Genomic DNA, 17,750 nt, shown 5'->3' with positions numbered 1-17,750 from the left:
TATTTTCGAAAATTGTACGTGCCAGCAAGTTAACAAGGCAAAGAACTTTGGAGATAAACAACGCTTACCTTGATCGCAGCCGCTGTTGACAGCATTTGCAAGAAGCGACGAAGAAAACTTTCTCATTCACGGTGAGTTGACAGAAACAAATAAAGCTCTAGATACTTTTCTTCTCAGAATTGGGTAGTAATTTAAATTTTCGGCGTTTTCTTTTAAACCGTTGATGCTAAAGCTTACAAAACTCGATACAAAAGGATTAAAACTATCATTTGCCATGTTTGAAGATACTGTAAAGATCTAACTTTTGCGCATCCACTGTTTACGGCTTCGTGTTCACGCATGAATTTTCACCCGTCAATCAAACTAATGGTTTTTTAATGGTTTCCTTTCTGATTCTGTTGAGATCACTTCGTGTGAATATACTAAAACAATTATTCACCTCAGGCTCAGTTAATATTGTTGAATAATCCCCTCGACTTCGTCTCGGGGATTATTCAACAATATTAACTTCGCCTTCGGCGAATAATTGTTAAATACTGCCATTATCTTGTGTCTGTTATCATCTGTAGTGCCGGATATTACTTTGCATGAGTGTCTTGCCTCATTCGTTCTTTCTTTCAATCTCCCCAGCCGGGGCTGGCAGAGGGAGGGAATACTTGACCCACGTCTCTCGGAATTGGAATAACCCTCAAGTCACTAGCACAGAAGTAAACCTCGATAAACTAAATGCGGTGTTTAATACAGAAAAGTGTAAAGACCCCAGAGGGCCAGCAAAATGGATATTCCTGTACGTGCCACGCTCGAATATGCGAGGAGCCAGAGGTGGGGTTTTCACCTTTATCCATGTAGCAGTGCCCGGCAAACTTGGTTAGATCCCAACCGTTCTTCAAAGGAGGGCAAGTGGGAACGTATCTCGTGTTGCAAGCTTGTCCTTTGATGCCACAACCCGTTGTAGAAGAACATCGCTGGGGTGTTTATACCGTTACTGTAATTGAGGTTGCCCATAAAGCAATTCGGTGATCCTGAAGGACACTCTGGGCTGGTCATCGTTGATGGACAATCTTCCCAGGATTTTTGGCTTTTGCAAGTCTTGCAGCTCAGAGAATAAACTCAAATGCTCTGAATGCTATGTATTCGCGAGGCCGTCACAGCGTAAGATTACTCCTGATTTTTTGCGCAATAATCGAACTTGTAACCAAGCAGTGATTTCATGGTGATTTGTCGCCCCGAAAACGCCGTCGTTTCATTGTGTAATTTGATTAATTAGCCAATTCTTTAAGAAAAAAGAAGCCAAAAATTAGAGTTGTGGTAGTATTTACGTCCGCTGCTTCCCACAGTAAGCACAGCATCAAGATTGAAAAAATCGCAATAAAATCACACTTAAACTTATTTCCGGCGACATTTCTACGGCCTTAGCTTGTTCCGGTTGCTTCTACAAACACTTACATACTTAGACAGTATAAATTCTCTCGGGAGACAGGATCCGTGAACACGACTGTTATAACAAAGAATTCACGAAAACAATTGACCTCCATCGCCATTGAGAACTTATGAAGCCTCTACCAAGGCTCAACTCGAATGATCGAGCTGGTTAGTTTGGAGATAACGGTGACTGGTACCAAACTAAGCTTTTGTTTCAGAGGGAACTTCGAGTGATGCGACAAACCTGACCTTTATCTTTGGAGGGTTACTCGACCAATGTCATTTACCATACCCCCCCCCCCACCCCTAACGAAAAGTATCGTTCCTCTCATTTAATAACATAGTCTAACTCGAATATAACGGTAGTCAAATCCCAAACTGTGACTCTTTGTTTTAATTTAAGAGGGAAATTCAGAACTCTATCATTTTCGCTACATATTCCTCTCCTCTCATTTTCACAGTGAAAGATCGGAACGAGAGGGGAATGGGCTAGAACCAGTTTGTTCGTGGTGTTATTGTGGTGGTGCTGGTGTGTGTTTGTACGGAATTCAACACGATGGCATCTAGCTTTTATCGCATATTTTTAGTCATAGCAATTCTCATTGCACCTCAAAGAGGTAAGCTAAACTTGTTTTTGTATAAATGCTCTCTTTTGAAATAATTTTTATTCTCGTCTCCAACAAAAAGCGGCGATCTGTCGAAGTCCAATTCCCGGCTTATCTCTTCAATTTGCGTCTCGACAATGGCCCTCAACCTGGAACAGGCTAGTCCGTCAGCTGTTCAAAGAAAGCCTAGTGTCGATTGGTATTAAGGCAACATTTGTATTTATCGGTATACGGACCGCGTGTTAATAATTCTGCCGGCCCTCCATCTAGTGTCAAAATGCCCCTCTCATCATAATCATAAAGAACTAGTAGTCACGTTCTTAATTGGCAAGTTCAACTTGAAGATTTTGTTTCGAAAGTGAAAGCAGATCGAGCTTCACCATGAGAGCAATCTCCTCTTGTCGTCTACGCCAGAATCGAGAAAGCGGAAGAAAGCCTCTGCCAACAGGATGATCGAACTTAAGCTGATGCAAAAATAGTGAATACAGCAAGCCCAATGAGGGTTTTCGTGTTTCGGGTTTTCGTGTATCGGCTGTTATCACGATCACAATAGTGAGCAACATCTTGCGAGATGTCTTACTTGACTAAATATCCCAGCCATGAGTAAGTATTAATTCTTGACAACTGGCGATGAAAAATCATTTATACATTTGTCCATTTTAAAAGGAATTTAATGAAGATTTGCCTGCTTATTGGAACGGATACAGCAACTAAGCAGAACATATAATAAGTTAAAATTTCTACTCGCTATCATCGCGTGACAAAATGCATAGACGATCCGCTAATACTAGCTGAATTCTTCTTTTCTGCCATAATCACGCACAATGCTTTGGAAGGTATATTTGTCCAATGGCCTTTCTAAACCGGTATACAATTAAAGATTTCTTTTGGGGGCCAAGATGGTATCTGTCGAATACCAAGTCTTCGCTCAATGAGACGAAATTGAAATTATACAGTTTCTTGTGAGGGACTGTTTATACGATCTCGTGACTTTCACCAGACTAAGTTTGTCGCAACCTGTATACCTGTATGTTTAAAAATAGTCGCTTTTAGTTTTTGCAAAGGTCACGTTATATCAAGGCCTCTCACGGTTATTCAATTTTCATCAACTTAAAATTGATATATTCTGAGGAAATCATTACTGTGCTGACGATTTGGATTTCTTGAAACCGACATTTTGTCCGGGAAATCAAGTTTCCGCCAGCTGTACCGTATTGTAAAAAAATTCCGGAAATTTGGCGTAATGTGAGGAAGGTTTAATGATAGTTGATTTGTTTCTCAGTTAGTTGCATCCTGAGGTGTTACAGTTGTACAAGTTACAAATCCTGGGCGGACTGCAACACTAAGGAAAACCTGAAAAAAACGGAGTGCCCTGTGGAATCACCAAACTGTGTCCAAGGTGTGGTGACATGCGCTGACGGCGATGGTACTACCAAGCAAACCATCTACTATAAGGGTTGCGGTGCCCCAGGAGATACATGTGTCGCGGAAAAAGAATCCCTTCCCTCGTGCGAAGGAACCCTTAACGCTCCCGATGACACTTGCTGTGATGGAGACTACTGCAATTCAGGATCAGGGATCAGGGATCAGGGATCAAGATTAACAATAATAGGACTGTTCATTTTGCATATTTTCTGGGGCTTCCTCATTTGAAGGTTTTATCCAGCCAACGAGCAGTGAACGACGAACTACCTTGCGTAACTGGCGGGATTGTTATGCGCAGGGTATTTTCTTTATGCGCGGGGTACTTTCTTGGCGGTGGAACCGCGAGGGATTTTCGTGAACGGTGAAGCTCGAAAAGTTTGCGAGTCCGCCGCCAAAAAATAACGGCACTCCCCAGCGAATCCCGCGAGTTACGCAAGCGAAGGAGGAACTTTGAGCGACAGTATCACTGATTGAACCCTTTCTATCCTAATAGTGGACAGAGAAAAAAATAGCAAAAACACTTAAATTTCTTTTTGTAAAATCCTAAGAAATAAGTTACAATCTGTAAAAGTTCTTCCAAAGAAATGTCGTTTGAATTCGCCCCATATAAGGCCTTTTCACATGACGTCAATCCGCCATATTTGGGAGCTAAAGCAAAGACGTTTTTGAGCCACGCGCGTCAACCGGAAGTGAAGTATTTTCCCTTTTAATATGCCTTGAAGCTACTAAATTTGTATTTTTAAATGCCTTTTCTCTCATAGAGACGATTTGCCTGAAAAATTGGTCAAAATCAAGCGCCAAGATTGCAAAAAGACCACTTCCGGTTGACGTGTGTCCCTAAAAAACGTCGTTGCTTAAGTTCTCTATTGGTTTCCCAAAACAATAAAATGGCGGCCATGTTGATTTCCCCAAACAATGAAACGGAGGCCTTGTTGCTTTCCCAAACCAGTCCTGTGGGAGTTGAGCTCTTTTCGTATTTCAAAGCTCCTTTTTATCGCAATAAAAATTGGAATAGCTGCTCACAACGTGAGGCAAAACGCTCTAATCCAAAGCTGTCTTGGATTTTGAATTTGAATGTGGATTCCATATCAGTTAAACTTGGATTCCAGATTCCAATCGTTAGCGGGATTCCGGGTTCCTTGAGCACAAATCTGTATTCCAAAGCCTAGGACTTCTGATTCCAAAAGGAAGAATTCCTTGTATTCCCGCGTAATCCTGGTTATCTTACATGCTTGGGGCGGTATAGACTGCAAAGCAGTCCTTTTTTTTAAGTATTCAAGTACGCGCAAGCAGTCAAACAAAAGGTCTGGAACGAAGCTGAAAAGAGAGACCGAGACTGGGGAGAGACGCTTTTCTCTCGCTCACACGCTCTACGGGCGTGTGGGGCTAGCGCGCTTCGCGCGTAAGACTCTTACGCCACGCTTTATCGATCTCCTTACTGATTCTGAGAAAAAAACCGACTGTTTTGCAGTCTAGGGGCGGTATGGTAACAATAAATCAGAAGATTTCGTTCGCAGGTGTTAAAGGTAACGCGGAATCTTCCCATAGCTTGGTCTAAGGCTTAGTCTGCTCACCATACAAAACGGTTAAAAGTGCTTGTCTTCGGCTAAGGTAGTTAGAGGAGATAGTGAGAAAGATTGGGTGCGATAGAAGCCAGCCAAACCTTGAAAATTAGGTAGGCCCGTCACGTTTTAATACTGACTACACTTTGCAAGTGTACGGAAGTTTCACCAACTTGTATTTTCAATCGAAAGCGTTTGAACTCTTTTGATTCATCCTACCATGCTAGAGGAGTCGTTACGATCTTTCCAAAATAAGTCCTCCTTCTCGACTTATCTAGGAAGGAATGTGAGCGACTCTGCTAGAAGAGTAGATTCTTCCTGCCCCCAACCCCCTAAAACTTCATCTTGCCCCAAATACAAGCATGCGAAGAAAAAAGTTGTCGGGAATTTAACCCAGAAAATTTACGGGCAAAGAAAGATCCTAAAAACTTCTGAATTCCCAGTTCAGCGTTGTAAACGATTTAGGATCCGTTTCGCAACAAATCATAATGAATGAGTAAAATAGCAGATAAACGTATATATAGTAAACAATGAACAAATTGTCATTTGAAGCAAAAGGCTAGGATTAGTGTTATTTTAATGCACCTGTTTGAAACCACAGTACTGATTAAGAACAGTTCTGCTAGGAATGATACAGAAGACTCATAGAGAAAAATGAGAGGTTCGTAAGTCGATCAAAACCTCTTCAGTTCCGTAACTAATTTTACCAGGCTTAGTTTTATTCAATTTGACTTGGATCTGCTCGTCCTTTCCATTCCATGAAGCCTCCCTGCAAAGATATTAAAGTGCGTTGATTAGTTTAGAACCTTGCATTGTACCAGAGAACGCAGAACACAATTAACCGTAAACGATAACAATAGTCAAGTCAGAATACTATTTTGTATGTTTCAAAAACTTCGGAAGATCATTTCTCTTTGTTTTGCACTATTCGGGTACTGCAAGATAAGTTTTTTAATCTAGAATTCATTTCAAAGTGGTACAAACATTAATGTACTTTACGTTTTTAGCCTTGTCATGACAAATCAATTTTATAATTAACAAATATAAAGCAGTTTATGTGTATTAATATATTTTATCTTTATACATATTCTATGCGTGCTTTATGAATTTCCTTAAAGCGTGACTTTCCCCACAATGGTTTCGAAGAACATCCAAAACACCTATTTTGGTTCAGGGAGAGGGGGAGGGGGGAGGGTGGGGGGTTGGGGTGGTGTGTTGAAGGGGTGAGCCTTGGCCACTTGAACATCCGTCCGAGGGTAAAGAAAACACTGATCATGAGTTCAGCCTCGTTCCCAAGGAACGAGGCTCGTGGGAAAGGTAGGAGAGAAGCCTGGACAGGAGGTTAACACTGAATTCTCCTCACGTGATACAGAGCCACATCCGGGCATCCACAGAGATGTGCCGTCAGCACCAAGGTACACGAGGACATGCCACCGATGCACATTCCAATCACAGGCTTGCTGAGATCAATACCAGCATCAGAGTACACTGTAAATAGGAAAACGAATTTTGGGAATTCAGCACCGGCATGTCATACTTATTACTTGATTGAACTCAACCTCGTTCCCAGGGTTCTCTCCTACCCGCTCCGTAGGGTGGGTAGGAGAGAACCCTGGGAACGAGGTTGGATTGAACTTTGCTGTAATCTATCCAGTCCCTTGTTTATTCACTGGAGGAAACCATTTTCGATTTACGTTCGATTCGCGCTTGGCTAAATAACGAATAATGGCAAACTAACAAGCAGCAGGGCTTATTCTCACAGCATAAAAAACAAAGTTTTGCAAGACATCAACACGTACAAATAACCCAACATAGCAGGCGTTCATCCCAACCTCCGAGAGAACTCCTGAAACACCGAGAAATGAAGGTACTGTCTTTGTCCTGCAAACGGCAAAGCTCAGTTCGCGTGGTTCGGTCGATGACCAGGTAAAATAGCTGTCCCGTCTCCAGTCGGAGACGTAAGGACACTGTCGCCAATGCAATTCGTACTTTCGTGCTAAATACATTGCCACTCCCGTCTCCAGTCGGAGACGTAAATTGTCCCCAATTCGTACTTTCGTGCTAAATACATTGCCACTCCCGTCTCCAGTCGGAGACGTAAAGACACTGTCCCCAATTCGTACTTTCGTGCTAAATACATTGCCACTCCCGTCTCCAGTCGGAGACGTAAAGACATTGTCCCCAATTCGTACTTTCGTGCTAAATACATTGCCACTCCCGTCTCCTGTCGGAGACGTAAACACACTGTCCCCAATTCGTACCTTCGTGTTAAATATATTGCTACACAAATAAAGAGCTTTTTCCCGTCTATCATGTATAAAGAAGTCTGACCCAGCCTCAGCACTAAGTGGCTGGCAATGCTCATCAGCTGTATTAGGGTTATGACAAGATTCATGAGCCAAAATCATCTATAAAGCAAATTAAAGTTGTACATAAGTTTACCTTTCTTTAGCTCATCAACAGTTTTGAGAGCTTTAGTTTCAGAGTTGAACAGACTAGGATAGGGAATATTAACTGCTCCCGGATAGTGTCCACTATTTTGATCTAAGGAGAAAACATGTGAAAAATGAGGTTATTAAGGCCTCAACTGAGTTTGAAATCCTTACAGCAAGTTTATTTAGTAGTAATTTATTTCTGATCCTATAATTTCTTTTATTAAAAACGGAATCATTGGATAATGCAATTCTAGAGCTCTGATTGGCTTAGCCATGATCATGCTATATAAGCCATTATACCATGCTCTCCAAATATGGTATAACTGTACACGTCTGTTCAAAATTAAAAACAAGCTGAAAATAGGTTGTTTTTACAAATAACGTCGGGAAGAGTTCTCGATATTTTGTGGGCGTTTTAGATAAAGCAATTATTCCACTCGCGCTTGTTGGATATGAGATGCTCCTCGCCTCGTTGGCTATCTTTTTCATCTCATATCCAACGCGCACTCGTGAAATTATTGTTAAATAGCCTTTAGTGGGGTCTTCTGGTTGCATAAGGCAGGTTACAACGATAATTGCGAATTCTTCTGTAGATTCATTTCTTTGGGTGGTGCGCGCGCAAAAGGTCTGCGCAGCCACGAGGGGAGTGGGGAAAATGATGGGTAGCTGGCGTTGGGACACGCGCGCGAACAAGTGCGGTAGCCACCGCGAGGGTCGCAGGCTTAATGAATGATTAAAGGGAACAAATAGAGCTCAAGAAAACCCATCAGAACACACGGAACGGTTGCAAACATTTTCCGAGTCCTGATGAAGAGTAGGCAAATATTCGCGGACCAGTTATGCAGATGAAATACATCATTCAATTAAATACAACATTGAGATCATAAAATAATTTCACATTACATGTGGCCTTTCCTGTTCACGTACCCTCTATTTTCTCTTAGAGATCGTCGAGGGTCGCGCTCGCTCCGCTCGTGCGCTCACCGGATTATTGGGAAATATAGAATGAAGTTATTATAACGCATATTACCATCTGGTTTTTTGTTGTACATAGCAGGGCCACGGCTGTCACAAACTTGCGCTTTTCGAGACGTGAGGTTTTCAACCATTTCCTCAAACTTAACGATCCATTTTGGATTAAACTTTGCTGTAAGGTCCCCCTCCTGTTGGTTGAAGACGGATAAGTATTAGTTCGATTTAGTTTTGTTCAACCCATTCAATTCAATTACTGATTCTGAGCGTATTTGATTTATCATTAGGCCTGGTTCACTTACTTATATCTCACGCGTATACCATGTTTATCCCTTTGTGCTTATTAAATTTTTGAACCTTGAGAGTGGGGGCTTATTTGAGGAGGGCGCTTATCAAATTTTCACCATTATCAGCAAGTATTGAGTTTATTTTATAACAAAACAGTTAATAACAAGGCGTGTCGAAGAAAAGAATGTTAACTGTTCATTGAAAAATTCTTTAAAGTACTAAGAAACTCGTTTTTCGGGAAATCTCTGATGAGCGTTTAGTCAACTTTAATCTCATTTTTCAGTACGGTCAATTTTGATTGGGGTCCAGGGGGTGGGGAAAATGGTTGCTCATTCGAGGCTGGGCCGCGCGCTTATAAAGTTTTTAGGGTTACCCACAGAGTAGGCGGTTATTCGAGGCTGGGCGCTTGAAAATACGGTAGTCCTTACCTCGGAATTAGACTACTACCAGCACTTTTAACTGACTGAGCTAAGAGGCTAATCGGGAGCCATCTTCAGTTATGGCGGCTGGCATCGATTTGGGAAATATTTTCAGCGCTCATAGTTTGATAGATCAATGCTGCCACTCATCATAACAGCCTTGTTGAGGCACTTTTCCCTTTCTCACCCCTCCCATTTCTAAAGAGAAGGCCCTGGGGGGACGGGAGGTTGTTATCACGAGTGGAAAAGGCCCGGGGGGGGGGGTCCTCCGAGGTCCAACCCTTTACCTTTTACATACCATTTTTCACGGAAAAGGTACCCCTTTCGTATACCTTCTATATTGACAAATGGTACCCCTTTCTCATACCTTGTTTAGGACTTTACATCCCTTTTAACTGCTGTAAATGCAACGTCTTTTAAATAGGAATCAATCACAAAACTAGAACTTTTTCTCGACTTTTTAAAGCCACAAAATTCATCCCGTTAGCCCCTTTGGGCCCTTTTACAGACCCAAATGACAGATTTTCCTACCCTTTTATATACTTCAACTAGTGAAATCCCTACCCTTTCATATATCTGAAGACTGAAAAAGGTACCCCTTTCGAGCAGAGCCTCCCCGTATAGGCCATCATCGGGATTCCCCCCCCCCCCCCCCCTTCCCATTCTCTGGTTATGGTGCGTAGCAATCAGTAATAATATAGAACAACGTAAAAAAAGAAAGTATTCCAGCTAAAAAGAGCTAGCCATTAAGTTTTATTGGAAGTAATTTGAGCAAAGTGACGATGAGTACCTTTTTCTTGGCTAAAGCTGTTGTTGTTTCGAAGCCATCACCTTTCCATTTTGCCAGACCGCCATCCATAACGGATACATTTTCATGACCAAAGAGCTGAATAAAGAAGAAAAAGAAATAGAAACACGCTTTTTGATTACACTTAGAAAATAGACACCTTAACAACGTTGGCAAATATTGCTGTTTTATTTGTATCCGCGTGACACCACGTGGGACTTGCGTACTCAACGCGGCTTTTTAATCTGCCCCTTGCCACTCCAAAATCACTTAAGGAGACCTGTACTATAGTCATCGTGAGCGGGGATCCCCATATCAAGGAGACGGGAATGCCCAGTCAGGGTCACGCTAAGGTGGTAAATTGCAAATTTTGATTTCACTTAACTAGGTGATCACGCCCTCCACGGAAACCAGCCAAGTGTTGCTGGGGCTGGCGTGTTTATCTTGCCGTGATATGAATTTCTAAATAAAGTATTACCTACCTACCTTAGTGTGTTGAGGACGGAAAGCTCATATTTATACCCATATGAGATATAACTTGAAGTAGTGTGCAAAGAAACAAATACAAAGAAAACCAAACGCCATCAATGTAAATCACAGTAGCCATAGCTCCTAATATTGCCTCCAGGGATAGGTTGTCTCTCTTACTATGGTCTCCTTTAGGGTCATTTAAAGTCTGAGCCACGGCCATATTGATCCCTTTAAGAGAGAACTCTAAGGAGAGAACTGCGTCTTCATATGGGAATCAACCCCCCGGGCAGTAATCCGACTCTGAATTCTGTGGAGTAGTCGAGTTACAGATCAGTGGCCGATCCAGACCTTCAGATAAGGGGGGAGGGGAGGTCTCAAATTTATTTTATCGGCTCCTCGGGCCTCAGTTTGGTCTAAAAATAAGGGTGGGTAGGGGGGGGGCCCTCCCCTGGATCACCCACTGCAGACGTTCCACGCATGGTGGCCAATTATGACTGTGTCGAGGGCTACCTTCTGGAATTTCTTCGCATTAACGTCCACTTAATTCCATCTTTGAACTTCTATGTGGTGAATTTTTCTCGGAAACTCACCTTGAACATCCACCAAGCTCTGGCAGCCATGAAGTTTCCAAATATGGCCTCATAAACGATCACGTGATCGCTGTTGTTCACTGCACTTCCCCTAGCGTTTGTTTGGAAGGTCGCAGCGTCTGGAATGTTCCGCGGGTACAAGGGCGTGTTCTCTACTCCCTTAAACATATCCATGTATGTTGCAGTGGAAATATGCTCTCTAGAAAATAAAAACAACATTTTCTATGTCATAGGAAAACGAAACGATAGCAGCTCGCACTATAAATATCTTGACTGGACTTGATGAAGAGACAGTCCAGTCGCGTATCCGGATATTTGTGTAAAGAGCGATTTTTTCTCTGTGTTCAAGAAAATGCGCGTCCACAGATAGCGTATTTGAAAGATTTTTGCCCGTCCATGAAAAAACAAAAACTTTGGAAATACGATAACATCCCTTACAGAGCATGCGTAATGCTATTTGTACAGCCTCCTCCTCAGGCGCCTCGTTTTTCGTAAGGTAGAGGCGAGCGACTGGTGATGAACCGCAAGGGACCACTGGAAGGGTACAGACGCCCGTTGTCTCCTTCCCGCCTTCCTTTGCGCGCACATTTTCATGGAAAGAGAGACGTCTGGGTACGAGGCAGCTATTAGTATATGATTTCATTGTATTCGAAAACCTCCGTTTTCGTCCGTCCACACGTAGACGAGAAGCCAGCGTTATCAAAAGTTTTCACTCTGTCCAGAGATCTGCAATTATACGTAAGATGCTGAGTACGATCTTTTTTTTTTTCAAGAACAAATACCAAGTACGTTGACAGAGGCTGAAACTCTGTCATTTCGGTCTGTATAAAGGCCTAAAGAGGCTAACAAATGCATTTTATGGCTGTTAAAAAGTCGAGAAAACTTTCTGGTTTAGTGATTTCTTCATATTTTAAAAAACACAACGAATTTACAGTATTATGGTGGCCGACAACTTCCATTCGTCAAAACGACATAAATTTGTTAATTTTAGATTGAACTTAAATTATTTTGAATTGAAAATGGAGTGAAAGTAAAACGCAAAATTATTTTCTTTTTCATTGAACTGGGGTTTTTTTATTTTCAACTCAAAACAAAACATTTTTATTATGAAATGAGCATAAAAATAAACGGTGAAATTAAAACAGAAGTAAAATTAATGTTCACGGCCGGTGACTGCCATTCAAAAAAGAAACTGTAAACTGATTAGTATGTTCATAGCCGGGAACGGCCGTTCAAAACAGAAAAGTAAAATTAATATGTTCATGGCCGGGAACTGCCAGTACCGTTCTTTGTGTCGTTACGCAAGTAGACTAGATCAAAGGCTCCTAGGAGCAAGCTCATGGATGAATTGAATCGTAAACAAGAAGGGGTGCTAAGTGCCACTGCTCATGAATTTCGTGATTGAGTTTCGTTATCACGGACAACCTAATGTTTAAAATTATCACCTCTGTATTTATGGTAACTAGAAGGATTGAGAAACATTCCATTTTGAAATTCATTTGTTTTAAACTGCTTAGGCACTGTAACATATTCACTTTCTCCTTAGTTTTTTTTTATATTTCATGACTTTCTTTGTGTGTTGGTTACTTGATAGATTACGTTTACATTTCTTTAGCATTTGATTTTTGGCATGTGTATTTTGACATACGGTATTTTGCGTTTGTCTTTTGGCATCTACTTTTTGGCATACATTGTCTGTTTTAAAAAGCCTTTCATTCGCATTTCTTCGGTAACTTTTTGGCATCTCTGTGGTGGCCGACAACTGCCATTCGTCAAAACGACATAAATTTGTTATTTTGAGATTGAACTCTAATTACCTGGCATTGAAAATAAAGTGAAAGTAAAACGTCAAATTATTTTGTTTTTTATTGAACTGGAAATAGATTCATTTTGTTAATTTTCAAAACAATACAAAACATTTTTATTATGAAATGAAAATAAAAATAAAAGTGAAAGAAAAGCAAAAGTCAGGAGCCATATGGGCTTCTGCAGAAGTAAAACTAGAGAGAACCTGGGAACGAGTTTAGCATGTCAACACTTAAGTAAACGAGGCAGTTAAAGGAGTGCAAAGTTCTTAACGAGGTTTGTGAAGAGGGTAACATTTGTCAATGGAAGGTATACGAAAGGAGTACCCTTTCTATCAAAAATAGTATTTAAAAGAGTAAGGGGGTAGACCTCGGGGCGGAGCTTCCCGGGGTATCCCAGTCTCCCTGAGTGTTCAGTTATGTTGGAAAACATGTTTCGTATCGACTCAATATAGCTCTGTAGCTTGTATGTTTTGTTTTCCCAATAGAGGTCCCAGGGGAACTTCACACTTTGTGTTTTCATAAATTATGTGTACACATGCATGTGAATAAGACGAAATTTGAGAGAAACAGTTGTGTCAGTCCGAAATGTCATACCACGTCCCGGGGAGGGGGGGGGGGGGGGGTTTACTCCCTGATGTAATCCAAGTATGTGCCGCCCCATCGGGTGGGGATCTGAAAACGTGTATACACTTTGCCCATTTTGGTCTGGAATCGGGTATGGTTTTCGAGGGAACTACGGGAGTGTATGAACGTATTTACCGTTTCAATTCCAAATGAGTGAGAAAGAAAGAGAAATGTTGAAGAACCTTACTGGGGGTACTAGCAGGTTCTAACAACAAACAGCAAGACAGACGAGTTCTTGTTCAATCGACTCTCTATAATTCTTCCGTAAGGTGTCACGAAGTTAGTGCAACTTGTATTTTACAATTCTCTGCTAGATCAGTGTTACACGCATTTTTATCAGTCAGCCAGGAAACCAGCTGCTTGGCGTAAGCCGAATGCTGACGTAAGTCTAATCCGATTGGCCAAAAGAGTTTCATTAGCATGAAACCTTCGAGGTAATTGCTTTGTCGAAATGACTCTTCAACCGAAGTTTTCACTGCTAAGCTTAAGTCAACTGGCCAATATAAAACTAGGAGAACAAAATAAAAACTACAAGGTATATACCAGTAAACAGACTTTTCATACTAACAGATAGGAAAGTACTAAAATTACAGTTTGAAAATCCAAGGTTGTTGTCAATTTACAGAAGGTGTTAAGCTTCTTCATCGAAGATGATTGGCTATAACTTTTCCATAATTTAACCACGAACGTGATCGCAAACTTAAAGGATAAATTAAAAATGCAGTTCAAAGTACAAAGCAGAATTTAAAACAATAGTTGTTTGATTACAAAAACACCTATAAAACCACTAAGCTTAATTAAAGTTATCCACTGCCAAGAATTCGGTTAAAAACTCGAGGAAACACGCTTAAAACTCTTAAAAACAAGTAGGGTAGTAGTTCCTGGTAAATATCGAAGGGAGACCAGATTAAGGTCAAGGATGTCAAACTAGACAAAATACTTAATATAAACAAGGCTTTGTCACCTGTCAAAGGCTTTAATTAAACATATCTCATAAACAGAAGTGTTACCGCGGAGATGCACCAAATTGGTACATCTCCTTTGTACCGAATTCATGGCATGTCAGGAGAAACTTTCTATCGATCATCAATTAACTTAGAAAACCAATCCTACTAGTAGTGAAGTAGCTTACTCAAACCAATCAACAAGAACGCTTATAACAACTCCACTACAAACATATATTGTAACAATTGTCACAAGTGGCTAACGTAACTCTTCAATCAACATTTTCCTTCAACAAGACCAAAGAGAATGAATCAACAGAAATCATTTTCTCATTTCGGGAGAGGATGTCCTTTAATCAGTGCTGATGCGTAGGAGTTAACACCAAGTAAAATGAGTCAAATTGCTTTTTATGATATTTTTCCTTAACCTATAAATATTTTCCGAAACGAATGAATTTTGCAATAAATCCCAAACATCGAATAAAATTCCTTTAATAATGTTAAGTCAAAAACGTGCACACGGCGAACATTTTCCATCGCTTCCGTTTTCATTGTTTAACAGAAATATGCGAATTCGAAACGGATTTGAATATTTTTTTTGTTTGCGCGCTAATCTAAGTAATGATAACATAATTTCTGCCTAAAGGCCAGGTCTGAAAACGGGTATGGATTTTAGAGGTCTAGTCTGAAAACGGGTGTGGAAAATAAAATTTTTTGGTCTGAAATCGGGTCAGCATTTTAAGAACCGGGCGGCACACCTCCACCAAGAATTCCTAGGAGTACCCCCCTGGGTACCACGTATGACATTTTAGACTACAGTTGCGTGAAATAGTATGAATTTGCTGCATGCATAATAAATCCATAGGCCTGTACGGGATTGATTCCTACAAAAATTGTCTTTATCTTGCTTCGCGCTTTAGTAGGCCTTTTGTATGTTTTTCACCCTACTTTTACTGAGACCTTGGCCTTTCGGGTGTTAAAAAGAGACGACCGGAAGTACGTCTGCGTCCGCAGGTTAAGGGGCCGAGGATTAATTTGCATGCCTGGTGAAAGTTTAGTTCTGCGAATTCGACTGTTCCAATACTGAAACTCTCGGAGAAAAAGTATCATACATTTATGTTCATATTCATCAAGTCAGATGAACGAGAGATAGCTTGTTCAGAGACTGAAATATGTATTAAGGGTGTGTCCATAGTAAATGAATGTTCCGGTCTGGTGGCTCCAACTTTGAGTGAGTTATGGCTCATCTTAGCCGTCGACTGGAGTTTCACTTAAAATATTAGGCATGCTTATAAAGTAGAAAAATAGTGAGCAAAGGCAGTTTTCAGTTAATCGTTTAGGCGTCTTTCTCATCAGCTTACTTAGACTTGCCATAAATCGACTTCACGAGTTAGAGAGCGCTAGCAACTTACTTTGCAAAGTCCTCTGATGCATCCTTGTCTGGGAACCAAGTGGCATCAATAACGGCTAAATCATTCTTTTTTTCGTTGAGCTCAGTGTTCAGCCAACTTGTGGACACGATTGGGTTTGCATTCTGTGAAGACATATTTAAAAAGAAACGAGAATCGTTTTGTATGAAAGGGTTTATGGTCGTTCTGACTATCAAATATGCGTTATGGACCCAGAAAAGCGAGGTATGGTGTCCACGTCAACTGCGTGACCTGCGCATGGGCACCGCACACCTCTCCTTCCGCTGAGGCCAGGCGTGCAAAATTGTTTTGTTTTTATGCAAAAAGGAGGCCGCGTTCAGATAAAGGTCTATTATTTTTCGGTTTTGACAATGTAACTGACCCAGGGGAGGTTTGGTGTCCTGCGGTTTTAGTGAATACTAGCCTATTTTTGGCTACTCTGAAATTCGAGGTGAAATAAATTAAAGTTTTATGTATGCATGCATGTATGTCTAAATCAACAAAACTAAAAAAACCCAGGCATTGTTTGGGATACAAGACAGCCTTTATTAATCATTACAAAATTCAATACATGGTATATAGCTAAAAGGATTGCTAGTGCAATAAAAGTGAATGTTGCTACTGCGATGCCAAGAGAGAATGAGACTAAACTAGCATTGTTTCCGTCTGTAACCCTTATTACAGTCGTGGTATTCCTGTCTACCGTAAAACTACTATATCCTAGGTACTAGACACATGGTATTATGAAATCTCTCGTGTCAAAAAACTACTGTGATGCTGTACTAGCCCTGCATCCCAATGTGACGCCTTCCTTTGAGATTTAGAACCGCATCAGTCGTCTCAACTGATGCACCCCGGTGAAAACAAGGGTTTGTGGGGGTTGCTCAATCTCGTGGGCTCAAAAACCTCCCTTCGGTCGATCTTATTTTGTATTTAACTTATTTTTCTGGTTACCCTTTAGGCCAGTGTGACGTCACATAGCAACGAGTCAAAATCTTTGGGAAGCGAAGCGATCTGCCATTTTTCCCGATCACACAAGAGCGATCGCAAGAAGGAAAAAAGCTTGGTTTCGTTTACCAAACACTTAAAGCCAAACACAGTTGGTCGACATTGCGCATGAGCAGACCATTATTTGTAGGCGTTTATTTATGTAACTTCTTAGCAATTCTTAATATTATTATTATTATTATTTTTTATCTCATTTTACTTTTTAAATTTATTTTTGTCATGCGTTTCATACGTGAGCCCCTGCCTTGGATACTGAGGGGAACCTTAATCCCACGCAATGACTTTAAATAAATTGATTGATTGATTGATTTGTCACGTGGTTTACTTTAGGCCAATGAAAAGGAAGAAAACCGCATGGGCGGATCTAGGGGGAGGGTGCAGGGGTGCTCAGCCCCTGAGTGACCTGTGGCTTTGTAACACGACTGGTATTCTGCAAAATATGCAGATATGTACGATTTGTATTCTCAGCAGCTCACAACAATGTTGTAGTTGTTTTTTGTTTGTTTGTTTTTGTTTGAATAGTTGGTTTGTTCTTTTCCAAAAACCTTATTCCATGATGTGATGACAGTTTTTGAATTACTTAATTCTGTGCGTGAAACGAAATGAATCAGAGTCAAGAAGTTAAGTCTCTTGTCTCAATAGGGTAGCGAATTGATGATTTTTTGTTTGATGATTGAGGTCAAGGGATAAAATTTAAAGGCCTTGACTGAGGGCACACCTCTACCCAAACCTCCCCTGAGTCCTCTCATCCCCTCCACCCCCTCATCCCCCCCCCCCCCCCCACATGTGCACCACTAAGGAATAGCGTAACCGATTTGACTGGAGACGTAAACAAATTTTAATATAAAAAAGGGAAGACGAAGAAGAAGGCTTTTGACTAGGCATAACCAGGATGGACTCCTGTCAGACCGCCTTTTCTTGATCGGCAACCCTCACAAGTACACTAGACTTTCTCAAAGTTCTTCGCTTTTTATTTCCGGT

General features: G+C 41.0%; 1 protein-coding gene across 1 annotated transcript; it reads right to left on the bottom strand.

The window, feature by feature from the left end:
- Nucleotides 1–5,574: 5,574 nt before the first annotated feature.
- Nucleotides 5,575–15,995, bottom strand: LOC140921290 (thiosulfate sulfurtransferase-like). The gene is made up of 7 exons (XM_073371280.1): nt 15,765–15,995; nt 10,977–11,175; nt 9,919–10,014; nt 8,480–8,612; nt 7,457–7,558; nt 6,378–6,502; nt 5,575–5,783 (listed from the first exon to the last, which is right to left on the bottom strand). The coding sequence occupies exons 1-7, from the start codon at nt 15,896–15,898 to the stop codon at nt 5,733–5,735; spliced, it is 840 nt and encodes a 279-aa protein (XP_073227381.1). The 5' UTR covers nt 15,899–15,995; the 3' UTR covers nt 5,575–5,732.
- Nucleotides 15,996–17,750: the final 1,755 nt, after the last annotated feature.

This window comes from Porites lutea, chromosome 12 (assembly GCF_958299795.1).
Source record: "Porites lutea chromosome 12, jaPorLute2.1, whole genome shotgun sequence".
Classification (NCBI taxonomy): Eukaryota; Metazoa; Cnidaria; class Anthozoa; order Scleractinia; family Poritidae; genus Porites; species Porites lutea.
Note: the sequence above shows the minus strand (reverse complement) of the source record. Positions and strands in the feature narration are given on the sequence as shown.

Bases quoted from the DNA above. Each gene is read 5' to 3' on its own strand.
- LOC140921290 (XM_073371280.1), bottom strand. From the start codon at position 15,898: ATGTCTTCACAGAATGCAAACCCAATCGTGTCCACAAGTTGGCTGAAC. The intron at 10,015-10,976 runs GTGAGTTTCCGA...TTCTTTATTCAG, and splicing joins GAGCTTGGTGGATGTTCAAG to CTCTTTGGTCATGAAAATGT. The intron at 6,503-7,456 runs GTAAACTTATGT...TCCTATTTACAG, and splicing joins TGTTGATGAGCTAAAGAAAG to TGTACTCTGATGCTGGTATT.